Source organism: Lathyrus oleraceus, chromosome 5, assembly GCF_024323335.1.
Source record: "Lathyrus oleraceus cultivar Zhongwan6 chromosome 5, CAAS_Psat_ZW6_1.0, whole genome shotgun sequence".
Lineage (NCBI taxonomy): Eukaryota > Viridiplantae > Streptophyta > Magnoliopsida > Fabales > Fabaceae > Lathyrus > Lathyrus oleraceus.
The window spans coordinates 244,372,235-244,396,291 of NC_066583.1; the positions used below are offsets into that span (position 1 = coordinate 244,372,235).

Sequence of the window (24,057 nt, forward strand, 5' to 3'; positions counted from 1 at the left end):
AACATATTTATTTCTTCAGTTGCATCACTTGAAGAGCGACTATCGATATCATCATCTGCACCACAACTTGACTTTTGTACTTTTGATATCCATATCTTTTTTGGGTCCGTTGATGTTAGTGAAATATATATTATGAGCATACATCTATCTATTTTTACATTCACAATGCTCTTTATAAAAGTATGAAGGATGATGTCCTTCTTTGCTCTCATGACTATTTTTGATAAAACAAAACATGATAATATGTTCGTGTTTATTACAACAGTTGCATTTTAATGTATTTCATTTAGATGTTTATTGGACATTGCAAATATTGCTAATAATTTTACTATTGTTTTTGGGTGCATAACCAAGACCAACTTTATTGTAAGTCGCTTTTTGGTTACCGAACAAAAGATTTGAGTTGTCTATCCCTTTAGTGAATTTATCAAGTATGTCTTGAAGATCATCGATTTTAATTTTTAAAATGTCACATTGATCACACATAACATGTAGGAATGGAAGATGATTTTTCTTCACTTGCTCAAAACTTTCGAACACATTTAAACTAACTTCACAAAACGTTCACTTGCTCAAAACTTTCGAACACATTTAAACTAACTTCACAAAACATTACATATCTTTACTGTTTTTTTTTTGTTGACATTTTTTTACAAATTAAAGAATATTTTCATTAAATCATATAATATTGTTGAGTCCTATTATATAAATATTTGAAAATAATTTTTTTTTTCGAAAATATGGCAGAGAGGTTTTGTATTTAAAAACATATTAAAAAACCCATAATATCAATTAGGGTATTTCCTCTTCACAAAAAATAATAATAAATTTCATCAAATAAAAAACAATATAGGGTAGAGTATCTTTTATACTAGTATCTCACGTTCTCGTCTACTCGGCTTCCGTCTGCGTTGAACTTCTCCTTCAAGCTAGAGGTTGGAAGTCAAAAACCCTAATCATTTTTCATTTTTCATTTTTCATTTTTCATTTTTCCTATATCATATTATCATCATTATTCCCTCTTTCTTGCATTTGATCCTAGCTTATTCAATCTCATCGTCAACAAGTAATTTTTTTGGAAATTCAATACCATGTTTTTTGCGTTTCTGTTACATTATTTAGTTGCTTTCTCTCTATTTTGATGTGAAAATAACCTAGTTTGACATTTTGATGATATTTAGGTCCGGTTGTTTATGGGCCACAGTTATTTTGTGAATTTGATTTTCGCCATCGTCGTCTGGGCTTCTGCATACATTGCTGTTGCAGTTCTTGCTTCTTTTCGAGCCCTCAGTTATCTTTGCACCACTTCCTGAGTTCGGGGAAGAAACTTATTGCAATTTCAATGGGTTATGCACAGCTTGTTATTGGTCCTGCTGGTAGTGGCAAGGTAGTTTATTTTATTGTATTTGCTTTGTTGTAAATTTTTTATGTATTATGTACTTGAGGTTTGTTTGGATTAACCTATTTTAGATATAGCTTATTCATAAGCCCTTATGCTAGAAGCGCTTAATTAAGATGTTTTATTCAAACAAGACCTTGACGTGTTTGCAATAATATTATCATACTATTCTCTTCCCTGAAATAAATGTTGAGATAGTTATTAATGTGTGTGTTTTTCTTTGTTGATTAGTCTACATATTGCTCAAGTTTGTATCAACACTGTGAAACTGTACGTCGATCAATACATATTGTGAACCTTGATCCTGCTGCTGAAAATTTTGACTATCCCGTTGCAATGGGTAAGCAGAATGCGTTGTGTTGTGTGGCTTCTTCTTCTGTTACTTCATGTTTCTTGTTTCGTGGGGCTTTACTATTTTGGGTTTAAATGCTTGTAGATGTAAGGGAACTCATATCTCTGGATGATGTTATGGAGGAGCTTGGATTAGGTCCTAATGGTGGCCTTGTATACTGCATGGAGTATCCTTTCATTTGTTTTCTTAAAAAAATTCTGCTGCCTTTCTTTAATTAAATTGACGACAGTTTTATGTACTTTCTTAGTTTCTTATGCTGTTGAAATTTTGTTGCCTTAAGAATTTTTTTAGACATCTTGAAGATAACCTCAATGATTGGCTCGACGAGGAGCTGGACAATTATTTAGATGATGAGTACTTGGTTTTTGACTGCCCTGGTATTCATGCTTCCTTCTCTAGTTATTTGTACTTTATTTATAGTTTTATTTACTGGTATCCAAAGATTACAATTATGTGATTTTTGTGACTTTGAGGTGATAATGTTGTATAAATCACAGTTGCATGAATATGCAAGGCTACGAAAACTGAATTGGTAGCATAATTCAACTATCGGTTATTGTAATATTTGTCCTTTTAGAATCCACGACCAATTTATGTAGCCTCAAGTTAATTGTATTAAAATTGATCATTAAGTTTTTTAGTTGCAACTAGCTTGGCAAAATGTGATTGATCAACTTATCCTTGTAATGTTTTGCAGGTCAGATAGAACTTTATTCACATGTGCCAGTATTCCGGAATTTTGTTGAACATTTGAAACGGAGAAATTTTAATGTCTGTGTTGTGTACTTGCTTGATTCACAGGTTGGTGATAGTTTTTGCAACTTTTGCTTAAATCATACTCCCTTTTAAACTATTGACTCGCCCATGTCCCCTTAGACTTCCCATTATCATTGTCTTGTTATATTTAAGACTAATAATTTTAAAATATTACAGTTCATGGTAGATGTGACCAAATTTATAAGTGGATGCATGGCTTCCCTTTCTGCAATGGTTCAACTTGAACTACCTCATGTCAATATCCTCTCAAAAATGGACCTTGTGACAAACAAAAAGGATCTTGACGAGTAATTACCGTCGCTTAATTTCTTTCACTATTTTGTTTCCACTGCTTTATTTATTCAAATTCTAATATATGTATTATTTTGCTCTTAGTTTCTTGGATCCAGAACCCCAATTTTTACTGTCTGCATTGAATCAACAGATGGCTCCTAAGTATGCAAAGTTGAACAAAGCTTTGATTGACCTTGTGAGTAACCTAGATTATTTTAAGAATATATCACACTGTCATTAATATTTAAAGTATGCATTCATTTTGCGGGCTTTCATTGGCAAACCATTGACTAGCAATTAACAGTTATGTTGTATAGGTGCTGAGATGTTGTGGACTGTAAGATACTAGGAAACTCAAATAACAATTTCATTAGAATTATTTTGGACGGAAATCAAGTTGATTTTTATAGACAATGGTCTATTCATTATTTGAATTGATTTTTATTTAGAAAAAGCAAGACAATCCAATTCAAAAAATTAACATTCAAATACTCTGATTCATGTTTCACAACAGCTTTTTCTCTTTGCTCGATATATTCTCTTAGTTAGACTCTGAAAAATTCATTTCCATGTGAATGATATTGGGGAGTTTACTCAAGACAAAGTTCTGATAAGAAAATCAGGCTGCACGACCTAGATGAGTGTCTTAGAAAACATGTAGGCTGTAGTTACATCTTTCAACATACAGTTTTCAACACCAACTACCTAAGACCTTGATTAAGACTTAATACCAACCACAAACTTTTGTACATTGATGAGCTTTAATGTTGAATGCAATACCGAATTGATAGTACAAATCGAAAGGATTTTATAAAATCTGAAGTTTTATCATTTGACCATTCCAAGTCTTAGAAAGGACTTATGGTTCTATTTCAACTCATTCCCAAGTCTTAGAAAACATGTAGGCTGTAGTTACATCTTTCAACATACAGTTTTCAACACCAACTACCTAAGACCTTGATTAAGACTTAATACCAACCACAAACTTTTGTACATTGATGAGCTTTAATGTTGAATGCAATACCGAATTGATAGTACAAATCGAAAGGATTTTATAAAATCTGAAGTTTTATCATTTGACCATTCCAAGTCTTAGAAAGGACTTATGGTTCTATTTCAACTCATTCCCATATCACTTCAATTTTGGAACAGAAATTTCTGATTATTCTCTTGCCACTGAAGCTTCCTAGATATTGTATAGGTTACGGAATACTTTGTTTTCAATTCCATCAGCTTGTTTATTTATTTATTCATTCCTTGTGTATCAGGTGAGTAGTTATAGCATGGTGAGTTTTATACCACTGGACTTGAGGAAAGATAAAAGGTACACACAAATTTGTCCTGCTTTTAACTTTTCTTCCTGTTTGTTTTTTTGAATGATGTTTTATATCCTTAATATATATAAGGTATGTGCTCTTGCTCTAGTTGACTGTACATATATTGAGTGGTATAAACTGTTGTAAATTGTTTTTATGAAAAAGCATGGCATAAATTAAGTTGAACAGAAATTATGGTTCTTGTAGATTGCATTTTCAAAGCTACCCGAAACTCTTGGTTATGAATGTTTTCAATGCCCAAGAAAAGATGACTGATCTGTTTGTCTTTGTCACCATTCTTTCAAAGTAATTTGGTATATGAAACTAATTCTATGTTGTGCTCAGGAATTAATAGTTGTCGAAGCTACATTTCCTTGTAGTTTAGTACTTTGGCTGTTTGAGTAAAACATGTTACTCCATCTCTGCCTCGATAGTATCTGTTGAGATCTCACATGGCTTAGAGATATGGCTCTAGTATGTCAGAGCCTAACCTAAATTTGTTAATGGGTCACGTGTATTTGAGCCTAACCTAAATTTGTTAATGGGCCACCCTAAATTTTTTCATGCTTTTGGGCGTGAAGGGGGTTGTAAAGCCTAAATTTGTTCATGCTTCATATGGTCAACCATGAGCATAAGAGGGCATGTTAAGATTTTTGTTATTGGGCCACATGCATTTTTCCACACTTAAGGGTCTATTTGGTTCGACCAAGAGGGAAGAGAGGGAAGGGGAGGTGAACGGTTTTAAAAAGCCGTGTGTTTGTTCAACGAGGTGAGGGGAGGAGTTTTAATAAAGAGAATGTATAAAATTACCTTTTCTATACTAATTTTTTTTTAAAAAACTGTGTTTAGTTCAACGAGGGAAGGGGAGGGATTTTAATGGGAATGTATAACATTACCTTTTTTATCCTTAAAATATTTAAGATCTCATTAATTATTAGGCTATTTAAGTCATTCTTCTCTCCCCTCCAAATCCCCTCATTTTGGAGGGGTGACAAAATTGGCATTGGATGAATTTTATTCCATCCTTTCCCTCCCTCCCCTCCAAAAAAAATTGAACCTAACAACTAAAACATAAAATAAGCCTTCACCTACCCTCCCCTTTACTCCCCTCCAACCAAACAAACCTTGAAATGAGTGCAGGGGTTTGTTGGGATCTTGCATACTCACATAGCTTGTAGATATGGCTAACTTGTGCTCACAAGTTATAAGGCTTGGGTAGTTCTATCTTACAAGCTGATTGAGTTTGGCTTTAAGTTAAAATTTTAAAGTTATGCTATAGACTCCTGATAATTTTCTAGTTTTAATTAGATAAACACATTTTGGGTATATTGTTTTGATCACGGGGCTCTTAACTATTTGTCTTTAAAACCTGCATTACTTTCGTGTCTATTTCGTATTTTAGATCTTCTGTCATTCTTTTTATGACCTCTGTTTCTGTACCTAGCCCCCCAAAAAGCAATTTTCGCCTTGTACTTAAAGTTGGATTCTTCTCATTTACAGTATAGAATACGTGCTGGGTCAAATTGACAACTGCATTCAGTATGGAGAAGATGCAGATGTGAAGGTTAGGGATTTTGATCAAGAGGATGATGATTAGCTTATGCCCTTTTGCGTCACAATGGTTGGGTGTGATACAAAGTTCAATCTTCACAATGACTTAATGGTTATGAAGCTCAAATTGTTAATAATACATTAATTTTTGGTTAGAATGTTTAGTGTGAATTGAGAAGGGTGCTTAGTCAATACTTTGCTGTCACTGTTTGCTTGATTATAACAACATAAACTTATGTAGACCTCGTAACATTGTTACTAATTCTGATAGCATTCTAAATCTTTGGATCCGAGATTGAAAGCTTATTGAAGAAGCAGGTAGATATTGATTATTCTGCAAAATAGATTTCCAGTTGTATCTTTTTCTTTTATCCGAATACTTTGAATGGAGTAAGTTAGTGTTAATGCAAAACTTTACTTGTGAGTATGATGGCTATGCTGAAAGCTATTGTGTAATTAACTTAACTTCACTTTGATTCTCCATAAAATTCACCGTCTATATCTTTAGTAATGATAAATAATAATCTTACTAATTTATTTTTATTATGCGAAAGAGAAAATAATAACTTGAATGGCTTGTATAATATCATTATAGGGATTGAAAACAACAACAAATTACATTAGAACCTTAAAGTGAGATTCTTTTTGAAACATTTTTTTTGTCATAATATGATTCATCGAAGGATTAGGAAAATGAGAGAACTTTTGAAGAAAGATTTTAAAGATATCCTGAGAATAATTTAACTTTAAATATGCATCTGTTTCATTCATTGAAGGATTAGGGAAGTGAGAGATTTTTTAAAAAAGATTCTAAAGAGGATATACTGACAATAATTAAACTTTGAATATGCATCCAATTAATATGATATGAAATAGCTTAACTAAATCTCCTTTCTAAATTTGAGATTATATTCTTTACTCCATATGCATCTCATCATTCTTTATGTTTGACTTTTGTGACATTCTCGTCCTCTTTGTTACGTTGACCAAAACAGAATCCCTGTTACATACATAAATACTAACGTGTAATTTTTCAGTCTTATGTGACCGTTTGCACAATACCAACACATCTTTTCTTGACAATTAGGCAGATGATCCATCATCTTCTTTCTCATAACAATAATCTGCCACAAAATTTTGAAAACCTAAAAAATTACTAATTGACAAAACAAAGACTCCACATTCTGTTCTTGTAATTTACAGATTTTAACTGTAGTCATTCTTCAAAATCACTAAATCACTAAATCAATGCCCTAGATCTTACCATTCAAGTTTCAAATGAAAATGAAAATTGCAAAGATGGTGAATGAAAAAAGATCAACAAATTTTATGCTGAAAGTTGTTGTTTTTGCCTGTTTGTTCTTAGCTACAAGTTGTGTCATTGACAATCTTAAGTGAGATTGTATTTAATAGAGATTATCAATTTGATTTAAGTTGAAATCTTTGGTGTTCAAGTCAATGTGTTTTGTTCATGTAAATGTGATGTTTTGATTATAATATAAAATATTTATTGAAACAAGTTGTATATATCAAAATCTTCCAAAAACACCTTAATAATGTCATAGCATTCAAAATTTAAAACATCAAAATGTAAATATCCTAAACAATGTTACAACATTTAAAGATCACACTCAGTTGACCACAAAATAGCTTAAAAAATGTAAGAGTCTAAGATCTTACCTCCTTGTTTGCATCTTGGACCATATCTCCATTCTTAAAGTTCCAATCTCCTTGAACAAAGTCAACTTTTTTTGTCTTAAAGGCTTAAATACTATGGTTCGATTTGGTTGAGATGCAGTTCTTGGTGCAACTTTGGTAGACTTAGATTTTGCAGATTTGGATGCAGTAGTAGGGGTAGATTGTGATATAGTAGCACCAGCAACATGGACTTTAGTAGCAGGGGCATGTAATGATATAGAGACAGAGAATGACGGAGAGACAATCAATGATGCAAAGGCAGACTATGATGTAGTAGCAGGGGCAGACTCTGATGTAAAAGCAAACTATGATGTAAAAGTCAGGAATGGAATTCATCGGACTTTCAACTATGTCATTCTAACATGTCACAACATGATAACAAAGAATCCATGACAACATCCATCTTATGCATGAACACTCTATTGTTTGCAAGTTGACTGTTTAATTGTCTTTAGGATGATTAATGTTGAACACTTAATATATTCCATCCTCGGAAATCCTATCATAAATATTTGCAGTTAGTTTAATGTATACGTAATGCATTGTGATCTTACATACATATTCAAAGTTGATTAGTTAGTGGAATCAAAATTGGTGTTGATCGATGACGTAGGACTTTGAATCAGTGGTGTTGATCTTCATAACGATGATGCATAATGGATTTGTAAGGTTATCACTCTAACGTTCAAGTAAGTTACGAAGTCCAATATAAGTATAATGCAAATTGGAGATCAGAAAGTGTAACTTAAATCTCATGTGTGGTGATTTTATATGTTGGATAATCATGATTGAGCTTGTGTTTGGTTGGACCTTGTATTGGGTCTTTGATCGTCCCAGAACAATTGCCCCCAAGGCTTGTCGGACGTGAACTAGTCGGGATGTCTTCATTGCCTGCATGACTTAGTTACAAAAGTAGTGGGTGCTAAACACATTAAATTCTCTCCCATCATTGAAACGTTTCGCCGGTTTTTCCAGACGCATGGTTTTAGGTTACTAGCTTAGAGTATGACGCTTCCTTCTAGGGCGTTCGAGTGCACTTGAGTTCGGTTATATTTTTTTAGGTGAAATCCAACCGTTGATTTGTAGCTTCTTGCTCCCACTAATCTGATCCGTTGATTTCCCTCTTCTATATATAAGGGCTTTCGAACTTTGGGAAAACTTTTCGCTATCTTTAAAAATCAATTTTCATTTTAGAGTGTCTTTCCTTTTTCTTCTCCAGGAGTATTTCTCAGAATGCTTGCTATTCCTTAAACAAAACCTCCTACTTCTTACTTGACTTCCACCTTTTTGGCTTTACTTCTCCCTGATACCCTTCTCACCCTAAGTTTTTTCATATCCTCAACATTTTCTTTACCATGGTCGATGCGAATAATAGTTCAATAAATCTGTCTAAAAATTATGCGAGCAATGATTCCCCTGTTTAGTTATAGGGAAGATATATCTTCTAGTTCAAATCCTCTCTACTTAGTCATTAATCAATCGGCTAAAGAGGGGACTTTTCTAACTTACTTCAAATCATAGTCTTTAAATTAAATCTAATATAAGAGTTAAATTAACATTTTACTTAATTAGCCATTCGATTAAATCTAATTTAAAGGCTATGATTTGGAGTAAGTTAAAAAAGTTACTCTTGGAATAAGTTGAATCCCATATATATATATATATATATATATATATATATATATATATATATATATATATATATATATATATATATATATATATATATATATATATATATATATATATGATAATTCTGATTGAGAGGGGTCTTTGAGAGGTTCCCTGGATGATGGAGCTTACACTATGGAGTCTTTGTTCGATTCTCTCCTTTTGATTCTCTTCTTTCTAAAGAAGATGCAGGACACATCGCACAGTTGATTCTATGCTTGCAACCTCCGAAGTTGTAGAAACTTCAACTTTGCTTGATTTATTGACACCGGAGATAGAGGCTACCATTTTAAATAAGGAGAAAGCCTAGATTTTTGTCAAGATTTACCAGAACACTTATGGCTAAGAACTGAGTGACTACATATTTCGATGTTGGTGACCGGTAATTGTCTCAAGCTTGATGTTGTGGCTTGGGGCTCTGTGTGTGGCTCAAAGTTTGCTTAGTGAAGCCCATGGGTTCGCAGTTGATTGAGACCCGATTCGTAATTGGAACCATTGTTGAGACCGGTACCGCATGCATATGAGTCTGTTGATGTTGTTGAGAGTCACATTTGCATATTGATTGTGTATTGTTGTGAAGTGAGTGAAACTTGCATACACGTGTTGTGATGCATACTGGATTATGTTGAACTGTATTGTATTTAATCTACTCTGCTTGTTTATGCGCCGTTTATTATTTGAATGTATTTCTCACTCATTCTGTTTCAATGTTGCCTTTATATGAGTATCGTGCAAATACTCAAGAGTAGATCTCACTGAAATAAGTGGAAGCTGCCTCTTGGAATACTTCTTTAGTTTATCTTTTTGATTAGGGGTGTCTTGCTCTGATAATGTAACATCGGGTTGGGGACACTTGTTTTACTAACTACGCTATTTATGTTGGAGTTTGAGACTAAATGTCATGAGATGCTAGAATTTTAATAATTGTTTAATGATGATTCCATTGCGATATATATATAATTTCTATCGGTAGCAATAATTGTAATATAACTTATGGGTAGTCTACGCGAATAAAATGGAAACAAACAGTAATACTGCCAAGGTTTAAAATATCGGTCGCAGTCGTATAAAAACTTTTTCGATTTTGGTCAATATAGGTGTAGTTAGCACAATGTGAATTGATCATAATTTATATTTTATCATAAAATAATGAATAATGGTATCGGTATAGACTCCTTCCGATACAATTTTGTCGTGACCGTTTTCGGGGTATTAGACTTTTTTTATTTATAAATATTGATGCTGGTAGCAGTAGAGCACATTAGTTATCGATTATCTAACACACACCCTCCTCAATGCAGCTAGCAGTAGAATGCAGTAACAATGAATTTTCAATCTCTAACACCCCTTCAATGCAGCTAGCAGTAGAATGCAGTAACAATGAATTTTCAATCTCTAACACCCCTTCAATGCAGGTACCAGTAGAATGCAGTAACAATGGATTTTCAATATAGTAGGAAAATTTCATCAAATTATAAACGATTTGATTCATTTGAAATTGATAAGTAAAAACTATTTCTTATTAACTGTTATGGATCCCCTAGATTCGGTGGAGTCAATCCGTTCCGGTTCATCTTACAGCACCGTCGGTTGCCATGGTGGATAATTTAACCGTCTGGTAGAAAACAACAATGTCGTTAACACAAATTTCACCAACTACGGTTCTGATTCAACTTCCGGCACCAACTAGTTTCAAAGCTACTATAAATTAGTAAATGATCCTAACCTAATCACAAACTCTCTTTCTCAAGCTACATCAATAAAACAAGATCATGGTCATTTTGAATAATTAACATCTTATTTCTATGTGACATTTAATCTAACAACTAACATCCATATAATTATAAGAACAAAAAACAGCAATTCTAGTATGCTTAAGCTTTTGAAAAATACCCGTGCTTTTCTTCAAAATGGTTATTCCGGAGCTTTGAAGGAGACAAAGAGATATGAAGTGAAAGATGTAGAGTGTTCTTCTTATTCCGATGACATTCTAGCAAAACTGTAGATTTCTAAATGAAGGATTAAGAGTAGGTCACTCAATAAATCCAAGGTATTTTAGGGTTTGAAGGAGATCACACAGCTAAGTTAATCTTTAGGGTTTGACACAAAACAAAGTAAGGATTCGATTGAAAGAAGAAAATTGAGATTTCTTCTATAATTTGGGACTGAATTGTTGTCAACATAGCATAACTTTGTTTTTGTCGAAAACCACAGATAAAAAGAACGTGTGGCATATTTAATTTCTTTTCATAAAAGATAAAAACAACTTTGTTTTATTCCCTGTAATAGCGTTCTCGTTTTATTATTATTATTATTATGTGTTTCAATAATATTATCAAATGTGTGAAATAGCCAGCGAAGAATTAGTAAGTTGATGTTGGGAGTTTGAGTCATGTTACTGTATAAATGCAAAAGTTTTTGTTTTCTTTTTAATTATAATTATCTCTATAAAGATAGGGCTTTTGGTAGACCGCTATTATAGATACAAAATAAATTTAAGTAGTGAAGGTTTCGGGTTAGAATCTGATTCACATACAAAAATTTCATTTTAAATATTTTGTTTATCTCTGTGTATGATAGCGTTGTTGATAAAGCGCTATTATAGGTCTAAACTACTTTTTATCCATTTTATTTTGTTCAGCCTATAATAGCTATTTTAACAAAGCGCTAATATAAGTCCAAGCAATTTTAAATATATTATAACATACAATAGCGCCCGAGACAAAAGCGTTATTATAGATCTTGGAGCAATATATTTAATAGCATTTTATAAATAAGCGGTATTAAATATGCGCTATGCGCTATTATTGACCAAATATGTAGTAGTGTTTGAAGGAAGTCCAGATAGGTCCTCACATTCATTAAGTTATGAAGATAGACACTTTCTTATTTGGACGGGATGAGCAGGAGTTAGTCTACCGATATAATAGCAAATGAAATATTAATTAGTGAGACATGAGATGATACAATATTGATTATTAGATTTGAGTAAATGATCAAAATTAAATTTGTTAATTAAAAAGTCACATGATAGGTTTTGGTTATCTTCTTTCTAGATAGTGTGTTAATTTTCTTATTTTTTTTAATAATTACTAACTCTAAAGTTTTGTACTTATCAGCTTCAATATTTAACTCATATCAAAATTGGATTACCTGCAAGTTTAAATCAAATAGCTTTCACCTTCTAACAATCTTAACTGATCCATGAACTCTTGTGCGGCTTTCCAAATTAAAAGGTTAAATACCTGTGTTTTCTACTTGTATAGTTGTGAATAAAATTCATATTTTAAATTTAATAAGAGGAAATGAATGGTTTATGACATACAACTTGCAGATGCAAAGTTAATAAAAATCAACGTGAGGAATTAAAATAGTATTATTATCATGAAGAATTTCTTTTATAAAAAACAAGCAATAATTTTGAATGTTTAATGGATTAGACAGGGTGAAGTGAAAATCTAAAGTGTTTGTCATGAAAATTGAATATAAGCATAGATGCAAAAATGAGTGAGTACCTTCCACATAACATTGAGGGATTCTTCCCACATGTCTACAAATTGTAATTCAATTTTTTTCTTATAACAAACTTCAATAAGCTGTGAGACAGAATGTTTTTTAACAGATTCCGGCTCAATTATGGGTTCCAGTAATTTTTTTGCAACCTGTTCAAAAAATGATAAAACATAACTAATGAATGTAAAGAAATAACACATTAATTCGAATAACCAAATAGGCAGTTCCAAAGTTTTACTTAGAACCAAATAAGGCGCGGTCAAAGAAGTGATGCTGAGATAGACAAGAAGTTAGAACCAAATAAGGCGCGGTCAAAGAAGTGATGCTGAGATAGACAAGAAGGTTCGTAGAGAGTTTGCGCATTGGTTCCGCAATCGTGTGAATTTTCGTACAAAAATAGATGTTTGTATTGAATTGGTTTTTGATAATAACAATAATTGGATGTTGTATCGTGTATAGATTTGCAAGAATATTGACAACATTGATGGACCAGATAAAGACGTTCTCATTAGTCTTACTCATGGCCCTTTTGATAAAATTAAAAGGTTTATCGCATTCAATATCAATGGGTTCAAGTTTCGAACGTTGGAACGAGACGAACCTTTAAAAATTCAAAACAATGGAGTTTTTGACATGTTTGGGACACACTTATTCAAGCAATAATGATACCCAAAGGATATTTGGAGGGGTCCCTTACTATGGAAGGTTGATAGACATTATTATGCTTTCCTATGATGCCTTCACACTACCCATGTTTAAATGTGAATGGTCTAATACCACAAACCCAAAAGGTATTAAGATAGATAAGTTGGAGTTTACCTCTATAAACTTTGCAAGACTACTACATGTTGGGGAACATGAAGATAATGAGCCATACATTCAAGCGTTAGAAGCTCAGATGGTTTTTTATGTGGATGATGAGAGTGAACAAGGATGGAGCATACCTGTTCATTTGAAGCCAAAAGACTTCTATGACATGGGTGAAAATGATGAAATTATGACATCCATTGAGCCATATCCATCACAAAATTTGGAATTTTTTTCTAATGATGATCCTGGAACTTCAGTGGCAATTGATGACAATAATTAAGATATAGTTTTTTATTGATAAGAAGTCTAACTTGTTTGTAACTTGTGTGAGACTTATGTTTTTTTTTTGCTTATCCCTAATTAATGTATGAGATTCTTATTTTTTTTTATGTTGATTCATCGTTATAAAAATGAAGTACCAACATATAACATTGTTACTCTATGTTTTATTGCATAGTTTATCTTATAATTTATTGTGTTTATGTTATGTTTATTAAATTTGTAGTCATAATTTATGTTGCTCTTTGTGTTTATGTTATATTTATTCCATTTGTAGTCATAATTTATCTTTTAGTGTACTGACTTGTTTATCACTTATACTTGCGGTTGAAATCTATTGTGAAATAATGAATTTATCATATGAGGATATTCGCCACAAAATAATTGAAGAGAATCGGAAAAATATGTAGGCTCTCAATCTTACTAAACTCTCTCAATCCTTTTACAAATCATCTCCGTCTTCTCCAAAACCATCATCGGTTAGTAATAAATTCTCAATACTACTCTATACAAATTAATTGTATTGATTGTTGACTGATATTCACCGATGCCTTTTATTTAGTCTGTGAAGGGTCGTCCGAGGTTTGTGCAACCTAGAGAGCTTGAAGTAAACAAGAAGCGCGTACGTTCAACGACAAATTCAAAATCATCAATAACCCCGCCTCTAATCCAAACTACAAATCCCCCTTGGCCAATCCAAAAGCCAAATTCCCCTCAGCCAATCCAAACAACAATAACCCCCCATCAATCCAAGCTTCAATAATCTCTCAGCCCATCTAAACTACAATAACCCCTTTGCCAATCCAAACTGCAGAATCGTCACTTTCTTCTGAGACATTTCCTCACCATGAAATTCTATCCCCTCACTCGGAAGATGATGTGGTAAAAGATGAGGCTGAAGATGTTTTGGTAGAAGATGAGAACGAAAACGTTGTTCAAGTGCCTAGTTCTGAGTATTGGGATGTAAATGCCATTAGTAAGTAATTTAAGATTACAATATCTTTAAATGATTTAAATTTTTTACATAGTTGAGTTATGACATTATTTTGTTTACTTTTTTGTGATAGATGAGGAGGATCATATTTCAAACACACGTTTATGTGTGTAAGAAATGGTTGTGAAAATAGAGTCTGATGGAACATGAATAATACTTGAATGGGATAACAAACATCGTGCAGTAGGATCAACTTCTCGTTTGTTAGCTGGGTATTCAGGTAGAATTATTAGAATGTTTAAAGACTTGTCCATTGTGTTCGAAAATTGGAAGGCAATTCCAACGGATAAAAAAACAAAGTTTTATGATGCAAAGATAAAGGTATCATTAATAAACAACTACATATTTTTATAATTAATTTCATGATGATTATTATTTATTTTTTCAATTAATTTTTTATTTTTATGGTTAGCTTCATTTTGTTGTTGATGATGGGCGTGACAAAGATTTCATACTTGCTTCTGCTGCAAAGAAATGGAGGGATGACCAACATCATTTGTTTCATAAATTTTATAGATGGGATCTCACATTGGAGGAAAATCTTGCAAATTATCGCATTTACGAAAACGATTGGGCTATTTTTGGTCAATATAGGCGGAAAGAAGAAACATAGATAATATTAGTATTTTACTCGTATAATTGTATTCTTAATATATAAGTAATGCATTGTATCTTATCTCTATCTATAACACATGTTTTTATTTATTACCAATGTAGAAAATAGCAAAAAAAGAGAGCCCAAAATAGAGGAAAATTGAAGAATCCACATACACTCAAATCTAAGTCGCTTGCAAGGAAGCAATATGAGTTGGTATTTCTAAATCAATATATTGTTGATTGTATGCATAATAGTACAAATAATTAATATTTTTGCTTATTTGTAATAACTGAGAGCTGGACGACAATACATCATAGGAGAAATGTATGTTGTTTCTCATAAAAAATATGACGGGTCTTTTGTCAATGAAGATGCATACAACAATAATGTAAGTGCAAGTTAATTCTTTTGAAATATTTGTTAGTCTCCTTAAGGTTTGAGAAAATATCGGACCTTTTGGCATCTCTTAGAGGTGAGGAGAATATGTCTGAAAACTGATTAAATTAATTTGATAATTGTGATTATGTTTGAAACTAATATGAACATGATTCTATTATGCTTGAAATGTATATATACAATGATTTGTAGTAGTTAGTGTAAGAGAATCATATTGCTTGCTCAATGTTGCTTGCTCAATTTGCTCTTTTGCATGATTAGGAAAAATTACAAGCTATAATTAAGGACTCTATGTATGAAAATGAGGCATTTCAGAAAGCCTTTGAAAAAGAACATCCTGAATATGTTCGTTGCATGAGACTTGGAGTTACGCCATCTCAGATTAATAGATTAATAGAAATTTGTGGTGGTTCAAACTAACGTAGCCTGCCAAAACTAACCGTCACAACTTGCCAATTTCCTTGTAGTGACAAACCTTGAACCCCAAATAATTTTATGAACATCCAATCCATCACCTGCAAAGTAAATACAGTACTCTCACCAACCACATACTAACAATCTGATTTTTTTCTAATCTTGCAATCTATCACATTGATACAATACTTTAATTAAACATAGAGGATTTCACAACGTTTAAGTTTCATGTGGATTCACTAATATTCCTAATGCTTTTATGATAAGGTTTTTAGGTTTCACGAGAATCACTATAATGACAGTGTCTTAAGAGTTGATACTCATTAAATGGACGGTAAATATTTGTTTAAGGACGGTGAAGAAACACACTTATATTTACCTCAATAAAATATGTTTCAACAAAATATCTTACCTCGGTTTTTACTAAAAACCGAGGTAAAATCTATTTCTTTTTAGATAAAAAAATAAAATAAAATATGTTTCAACCCAAGTGCCACATACCTCTCGGTTTCTATTAAAAACAGAGGGAAAAAACTTTTTTTTTATATATTTAAATTGTTTTCACAAAATAATAAAATAAATTGTTCAAACAAATCAAGAGTTTGACAATGGATTCTTGGAGAATAACATATATTTTCAAATTTGTGATAAGTTATTTGTTCCAACTAAGAGAAATTTTTTTTTATACTTACAATCCATCCTAGAGAGATTTCATTATCTTGAGCAAATGCTTTTCTTGGCAAATGCTTTCACATGAAAGAGACACTACAACAAATAACGATTTTTATGACAACATGAAAGAAATACCGGAGAATATTGGTGAGAGAGTTTTTCCGTTCGCTAGGCTCCTTGGAGAATAAGTGTTCTTTCGTTGGCTAGAGAAGAAGTGTTCTTTCGCTAGGGCTCGGGAAGTGAATGGAGTAGACGCTGAGTGAATAAAAAATATAAAGAGAATTATAAGAACAACAATAATGGAGAATAACAAGAACAACAGTAATGTACCAAAGCAACAACAACAATAATAACATATCAGAGAATAACAGTGAGAGAGTTTTTTGGTTCGCTAGGGCTCATTAGATAATAAGTGTTCTTTCGTTGGTTGGAGAAGAAGTGTTCTTTCGTTGGCTGGAGAAGAAGTGTTCTTTCGTCAGAGCTCGATAAGTGAATAAGGTAGACACTGAGTGAATAAAAAATATAACGAGTATTTATCGCGGTTATACTGAAAACTGAGATAACATATTCGACATAAAATCTATAAAAAAAATAAATGTGCCTTTTTGGTTCGTAAAAGAATAAAAAATTAGAGAATATTTATCTCGATTTTAATGCGTCTTTTTGGTTCCATATAAAACATAAAATTGCAGGAACTGAGAATCGAATCTCAAACCCTGAGCATATATTTATATCGATTTTTCATAAAACCGAAGAAACATATTGATTTTTTTTAAAAATAAAACAAGGCGCTCCAATTACATACACCACTGGTTTTATATTGTTCGTGGTGAAAACTTTGTCATAAAAAGCGTTATTTGTTGTGGTGTGTTGTTCTTGTTGTTGTTGTTGTTCTTGTTCTTGTTGTTCTTCTTGTTGGTATTGTTCTTCTTGTTGTTTTGTTAAAGTTCTTGTTGTTGTTCTTGTTCTTGTTAAAGTTCTTGTTGCTCTTATTTTTGTTCTTGTTGTTGTTGTTCTATTGCTGCATTTTTATTTATTTTATTAAAATACATACAACAATTGTTGTTTAAAGTAACCATTGTGATAGATTAAGACATACAACAATAATTGTTTAAAATAACTGTTGTGATAGGTTGCACGTTACTTGACTTATAATCATGGTCGCATGACCGTGGTGGAAAGAATCATACATACAATCACACCTTAATATGGAAGGTGCTTTCTACAGTAGGAAATACACTTTGTTTATAAGAAAATACTAATAGATTGTCCGTGATCTAATCCATTATTTAATTTTAGACTATTACATAGATTGTATCATAAAAAGAAAATTTATGTTTGATACACAAAATCATCTACTTATTAACACAAAAAAAAAGACAACCAAATCGACCACAACCATAAATATCAATCTTCAATAGCATTTTCCATCGTAGATGTGCTTATATTTAACCCCCTATCTATATTATCCAAAGCATTTTTAGCAGCTCTATAACGTGCAATGTCTTTCTTAGAGTCATTAGTGCCACTTCCAACAAATTCCTCATTTATAAAGACTTCAATGCTACTAGATTTTTCCCACAAGTCTACGAATTCTAATTTGAAATTTTTCTTGTGACAAACTTCAATAAGTTGTGAGACAGGATTTTTTTTAACAGAATCTGGCTCGATTATAGGTTCAAGCAAATTTCTCACAACCTTGCCAAAAAAAATATAAAAACGCAATTAATGAATGCAAATAAATAAAACTTTAGTTCAAAAAAAAAAAAAAGGATATGTCATTGTACAGTTTAATAAATTATACTTTTTTGATAAATTAAAAAAATATAATATATTTTATATAAAATGAAAGAGTACCTTCCACACAACGTCAAGAGATGAATCTGAATCAATAAAAATAGCACCGATGGTTGATTCAACAACATCTGCTAGAGCCTTAGGTGCGTAGAGCTGCCCATTGGAATGTAAGTAATAGTCGTTGACTCTTTCTATGAATCTTTGAATCTGTATCGAATTGTAAAAAAAAAATTAATTTAAGTTCAAAAATAAATTAAAGTATAAAATAAAATGTAGAGAACTTACTTCATCTTCAAGATCGGATCGTTTGTGTCTCAGATACCGCTCTAAGCCATGTTTAATGGCCACACGTGCGAGTTTTTCCGTGTCAACATTCTTTGATTTTAATTGAGTCAAAACTCCCGGTTCCAAATTTGGATAAGAGAAAAATTGTTCCTTCACAATCAACAAGTTAAGAACAGCATCACCTAAATATTCTAACCGCTTATATGATGATCCGTTATCTGCACCGCAAGTTTTGTGCGTAAAAGCATCTTCTAATAAGTGTTCATTCTTAAATTTGTATTTGATAATTGCTTCCACTTCATCTAGCGGCGGAAGAGAATCCTTGTTGTAGGGGTCTTCTTTTTCTTCTTTCTGTTCTGGAGAGATTTTCTTTTCCTGGTGTTCAATGGTGAGAGCACTTGTTTGGATCATAAGAGTTTCTTCTTGCTCTCTGTGAGTTTGAGCTGCCATATGTGCTAAGAAAACGAAACTAGAGAGATCAAAACTTAGGTGAATATGTGAGGTTTGTTGTAAATTATGAAGCTGAGCTTTTAAAATTAAGTTGAATCAGCTTATCAATGGGTGCTAGGGTTGGATAAGGTTGGCAATTAATTTATTTTTATTTTTTTCTGTTAAATATTTAAGTAGTTACTATCAAGATTTGTTTTTCAATTATATCAAATTACACCTTTTTTTTAAAGATTTCTTTGCATTTTAAACCGTTTACCAAGGAACGGTGCAATCGGATCAGATATTTTGTGTTTTTATTTAAGTAATTCAATTAAAAAGTATATTTTTAATAAATATACTCCTTTGTATCAATGCATAATAGATTTTTGATTATAATAATTTAATATACTACGTTTTCTTGCCAACGGTTATTTTTTTTTAACATTAAACAGCTAGCTATACGCTATTCATGTTATTGGAATTTAAAAATATTTCTTTTTAAAAATATTTGAATCCTTTGCATATTCATTTCTTGTGACATTAGTCTCTACTTGTTGAGAAAAAAAGTCTCAAATTTGAAAATAAGTACATAATTTAAAATGTCTCAAATTCTTAGGCACTAATAAAATATTTAATTTTTATTATTAATATAAATCAAGTAACATCTAAGTTTTGAAACTCAATTTTTTTTTAATATTGTATTTATCTTAAATATTCTATAACAAATACTTTTTACAAATATTTTTGCTATTTATTCACATTTATAATTTGGAGTGTTCTTCGTGTGATCCCAAATCTTTCTTCTCGTTAGTTTCTTCCTTCCACCTTTTGTGTAGATCCCTTATACATAAGTCTTATATGCTCTCCTTCAAGTCAGCCTAGCCCTATGGCCGACAAAATAAAACTTAGACTCAAGATTCTAGATTCTTGACCCAGAACTTCTCCAATAACATCAATCATGTTGGTAACAACTCGAATAATAACCACAACACCAACCATTACAATACTGGATATGGGCTTTCTGACTGCAATGCTGCAAATACACATGAGACGTGTTTGAGTACTAATTTTTATTCTAACTGCGTGTAGGTAAAGCAATCAAAAAATTTGGTTGATTCGGTGCAAATTAAAATAACATGATGTACATGGAATCTATTCAAGATTTCTCAATTAACTTTCTGATTTCAATTATGAGAAATTAGAGTAAATTATAGAAAGGTAGATAAAAATGCAGTGCATTCACCTTCGTGGCGTGCGGATCTGTGTGGATCTATATGTGTTTTTGTCACAATTAATCAACTTTCTCAATCAAGAACAAGATACCTTAGGTATCCCCATACTCACTAATAGTAAAGGTATTACAAGAACACAAGATTGTAAAACAGATACATGTAAAAAGTTTTTTATTTCGGCTATCTCTCTAACTATGCATTAGACTCGAGTTTCTTTTTCGATTTTCTTTCCCTTTTGTTCGGATAATAAAATTAAGGCAATAGAAATAATGAAAATCATCAAACACACAATATTGAGCGAGAATATTTTGGTTTTTACGTAAGAAATCACACACTTTTAGGTGAATCAACGTATCTATTTGTGTTAGGGTTTGATAAGGTTAGTAATGAATGTATTTTTATTTCTTTTTGTTAAATATTTAAGTAGTTACTCTAAAGATTTATTTTAAACAGTTTATCAAGTAAAGGTGGCAACGCAATGAGATTAGATATTTTCTATTTTGTTTAAGTAATTCAATTTAAATATATATTTTTAATAAATATATTTATTCGTATTTAAACAATATTGGCCACTTAACTAATGTTGGTAGTGTGAGTTGTATTAGTAATGGCATAGAAAAACCCTGGTGGTCTTACATTGTTTTAGAGCAGAGATGTAATTGATTTCTATATGTGAAGTCTAATTCTATATCTCATAATACTGCTCGGAGAGGCACGGGCATTTATGGTTATCCTAAAAGTAACCAAAAAAAGTTCACATGTAACTTGATTAATATTTTGGCTCAGAGGTATAATTATCTTAAGTAGATCATATATGGTGACTTAAATATTATAACTTGTACTAGTATAGAGAAAAGTGGGGGCAATCTTATTAATCCTAATTATCTAACTAATGGTATCAATGATACTTTCTTTGCCCGTCAACTTTCTGATCTAGGTTATTGATAGACCCTAAACATATGGCTATATCGAGTAGTACAATGACTTATCGTATTTACATACACTAAATAATAAATACGACTATCTATTATTTTTATATGTATCTAAGATTATGCAAAAATTAGTTTTTTTTTTTTTGCAAAAAAAGAAAAGGAAAATAGAGAATTTAATTTAATATTAAAATAAGAGATCAAAACAATGATTTCTATCTATCAACTTTGCTCATACGAATTGTAGCACCTAATCATAGCTAAAATTATTTTATATTTTTGTAGAAAATACTAAAATTAGGGGTAACACCCACTCTCGACGGTGCGTTACCGGACTTTAAAATCACAACCGTCTACTTTCGCAGCATAAATTTGCATATCTAGAGACCCTTTTCAAAAGAACAGTAATCTCTTGATTACTTTAGAGACGCTTTCACAATCTAAAAGTTAAAAGTTTGAATTTCTAAGACGAGTACCATTTACACCCTTTTGGTACATAAGCGGATGTTCCTACTTTTGTAGCAAGTCTTTTCGTTTCTAAACAGAAGTTACAAAACAATATTTTCATTCTCATTACGATTAAATATCTATGCAATTTGCATGAGTTATTTTTGTATGACAGTCCTCATGTTTCAGATTCAACGTAACGTACTGAAACATGGTAATGGAGAAACAAAACATGCATATAATGAATTCATAATTAAAAACAGTTAAAGATTGAACCTGGAAAATGTAAGAAAATAACTTCTGAAATTAAACGTGATCCGAAGGAAGACTTATGATCCAAATACAACAGCAAGATCGAAATTACAACAACAGAAATTTGTAAAATTGGAACTTGCATACAAGTTGTAAATGCATAATTTTTAACGTAAATTTAGTGCAATTAAAGTTTGGATTCCTTTTACAATGTGTTTCAGTCCTATTTATAGTGATTTTCGCACTCCAAATGTCCTAGAAAATATGCAGAATCGTGGGGAGATCGTGGAGAAAATGGAAGAAACAGGCTGAGAAAATGCAGGAAATTATGGAACCAAGTAAGATGATGGCCGTCATCATAGATGAGTGTTTGTTCGTCATCATTTGTAATTCTTGATCTTGGGCCTATGACGGGCGTCATTTGAAATGACGGTTTGTCCGTCGTGGGTTCTTCAACTTGGACTCCTTTTTGAGGCCATGATGACCTATTTGTTGTGCATGACAGACTGATGCGGTGCTTTTTGCAAGTATACGAACGCGTCAGAGTAATATAAAAGATTGTCAAATCCATAGAGACCAAGTGTCAATCTATCGTTATCTATTGTTATGGTGTTTATCAAAGGCAATCAAAATAGGTGTTTTTAGAGTGTGCAATGAAAAGTAAAGTATTGAATAAAGTTTAATTAATAAAGACAGGATCGAATGTAATTTACGTAATCAATTAATAATCCAAGTACTTGCTAATAGAGCTACTTATGGGCAATGTTTCCTGCTTTGAAAAGAACTAATTTAACGGGAACTGTCGCTTTCGCATATTCAGAACTGAGTTGTACTCCCTAATCAAACCCTCTTATTGTCACTTATAAAAAGGCGCGCGTTGCGTTAGAGTAGTAAACCTATTTTTAAGAAATATAGTATCTTGACTAAGTTGAAAAGTATTATAACCTGGATTTCTTAACCAAAAGAGGTTCTTACGAACCAGACTCTAAACTAATAAACGCGCCCGAAAATAGTTTTAAAATCTCTTTTCTTCTTAAGTTAAAAACTCCTAATGAACTAAACAAAGCGCTTTCACTGTTTTTGAAATAGTTAAAAACAATTAAGTTTAAATAGACATTGGACAACTTTCGATCTTACCCAACGGAATTGAAGTGCGGGAAAACTTAAGTTGAAAGTTAAAATAACCCTTAAGTGCTTCTACGAACAATTGTACAGATTATCGGTTCAATTACGATCCTTACATTCTAACCTTATAAATTTAGTTAGACATGGTAAAGTAAAAGTGCATTAATTTAAATAAAAGTAGTGCGAGTGCGGAAAGTAAATAAAGGTAGTGCGAGTGCGGGAAATAAGTAAAGTAAAGCGAGTGCGAGGAAATAAATAAAAGTAAAGCGAGTGCGAGGAAATAAATAAACTAAAGCGAGTGCGAAGAAATAAATAAAGTAAAGCGAGTGCGGGAAAATAAATAAGATAAAGACAAGTAATAAGAACCTGCTCCAATCGGAGGGTTGAATAAATTGCAAAGCGGAAATGAAAATGGCGGCAGGATTAACTTCCTTCCAAAGTGCTCCAAACTCGATTACAGACTCTATCACAGACTTGATTACACAATTGTGGTAACACTCCAATACGAAGCGATTACCACTTTAAAATACTGAATATATGCCTAAGTGAAACAAAGTTGCTCTGAGTTTGCCTCTGTTCTAAGTTTGGATCCTTGAAAAAGTGATTTCGAGTTTCTATTTATAAGCAAGTAAAAAGATGGAAATGATAAGGATGCCCTTCAACTTGAAAATGGGAGGGAAAGCTTTTCCTCTTGTGGCGCCCGCCACAAGGCCATGGCGCCCGCCATAAGACCATTCTGAGGCGCCTTAGTGGAAGTAGTGGGGAACGTGGCAGTTGAGGGAAGTTGAGCTTGGACACGTCATGGCAGGGTCTATGGCGCCAGCCATAGGGGAAGCCACAAGTACAAA

General features: G+C 32.1%; 2 protein-coding genes across 3 annotated transcripts; one reads left to right on the plus strand and one right to left on the minus strand.

The window, feature by feature from the left end:
* The first annotated feature begins 796 nt into the window (after nucleotides 1-796).
* LOC127083472 (uncharacterized) lies at nucleotides 797-5,974 on the plus strand. 2 transcript variants are annotated; one of them, XM_051023787.1, is made up of 10 exons: nucleotides 797-935; nucleotides 1,182-1,387; nucleotides 1,631-1,739; nucleotides 1,836-1,917; nucleotides 2,043-2,128; nucleotides 2,449-2,552; nucleotides 2,685-2,815; nucleotides 2,904-2,997; nucleotides 4,070-4,125; nucleotides 5,618-5,974. In XM_051023787.1, the coding sequence occupies exons 2-10, from the start codon at nucleotides 1,343-1,345 to the stop codon at nucleotides 5,712-5,714; spliced, it is 804 nt and encodes a 267-aa protein (XP_050879744.1). In that variant the 5' UTR covers nucleotides 797-935; nucleotides 1,182-1,342; the 3' UTR covers nucleotides 5,715-5,974. The 2 variants fall into 2 exon arrangements, with proteins under 2 accessions (XP_050879744.1, XP_050879743.1); XM_051023786.1 differs by lacking the exon at nucleotides 797-935 and adding an exon at nucleotides 979-1,066.
* A 12,070-nt stretch (nucleotides 5,975-18,044) lies between these two features.
* LOC127083473 (ribonuclease 3-like protein 3) lies at nucleotides 18,045-19,351 on the minus strand. The gene is made up of 3 exons (XM_051023788.1): nucleotides 18,796-19,351; nucleotides 18,571-18,717; nucleotides 18,045-18,411 (listed from the first exon to the last, which is right to left on the minus strand). Exons 1-3 carry the CDS (start codon nucleotides 19,243-19,245, stop codon nucleotides 18,121-18,123), a joined length of 888 nt encoding a protein of 295 aa, XP_050879745.1. The 5' UTR covers nucleotides 19,246-19,351; the 3' UTR covers nucleotides 18,045-18,120.
* Between the last annotated feature and the right edge of the window lie 4,706 nt (nucleotides 19,352-24,057).

Excerpts from the sequence above, each read along its gene's own strand:
- LOC127083472 (XM_051023787.1), top strand. The coding sequence starts at position 1,343 with ATGGGTTATGCACAGCTTGTTATTGGTCCTGCTGGTAGTGGCAAG. Across the intron at positions 1,918-2,042 it reads GGCCTTGTATACTGCATGGA|ACATCTTGAAGATAACCTCA; the intron begins GTATCCTTTCAT and ends GAATTTTTTTAG. Across the intron at positions 2,998-4,069 it reads ACAAAGCTTTGATTGACCTT|GTGAGTAGTTATAGCATGGT; the intron begins GTGAGTAACCTA and ends CTTGTGTATCAG.
- LOC127083473 (XM_051023788.1), bottom strand. The coding sequence starts at position 19,245 with ATGGCAGCTCAAACTCACAGAGAGCAAGAAGAAACTCTTATGATCCAA. Across the intron at positions 18,718-18,795 it reads GATCCGATCTTGAAGATGAA|ATTCAAAGATTCATAGAAAG; the intron begins GTAAGTTCTCTA and ends AATTCGATACAG. Across the intron at positions 18,412-18,570 it reads CTCTTGACGTTGTGTGGAAG|GTTGTGAGAAATTTGCTTGA; the intron begins GTACTCTTTCAT and ends TTTTTTGGCAAG.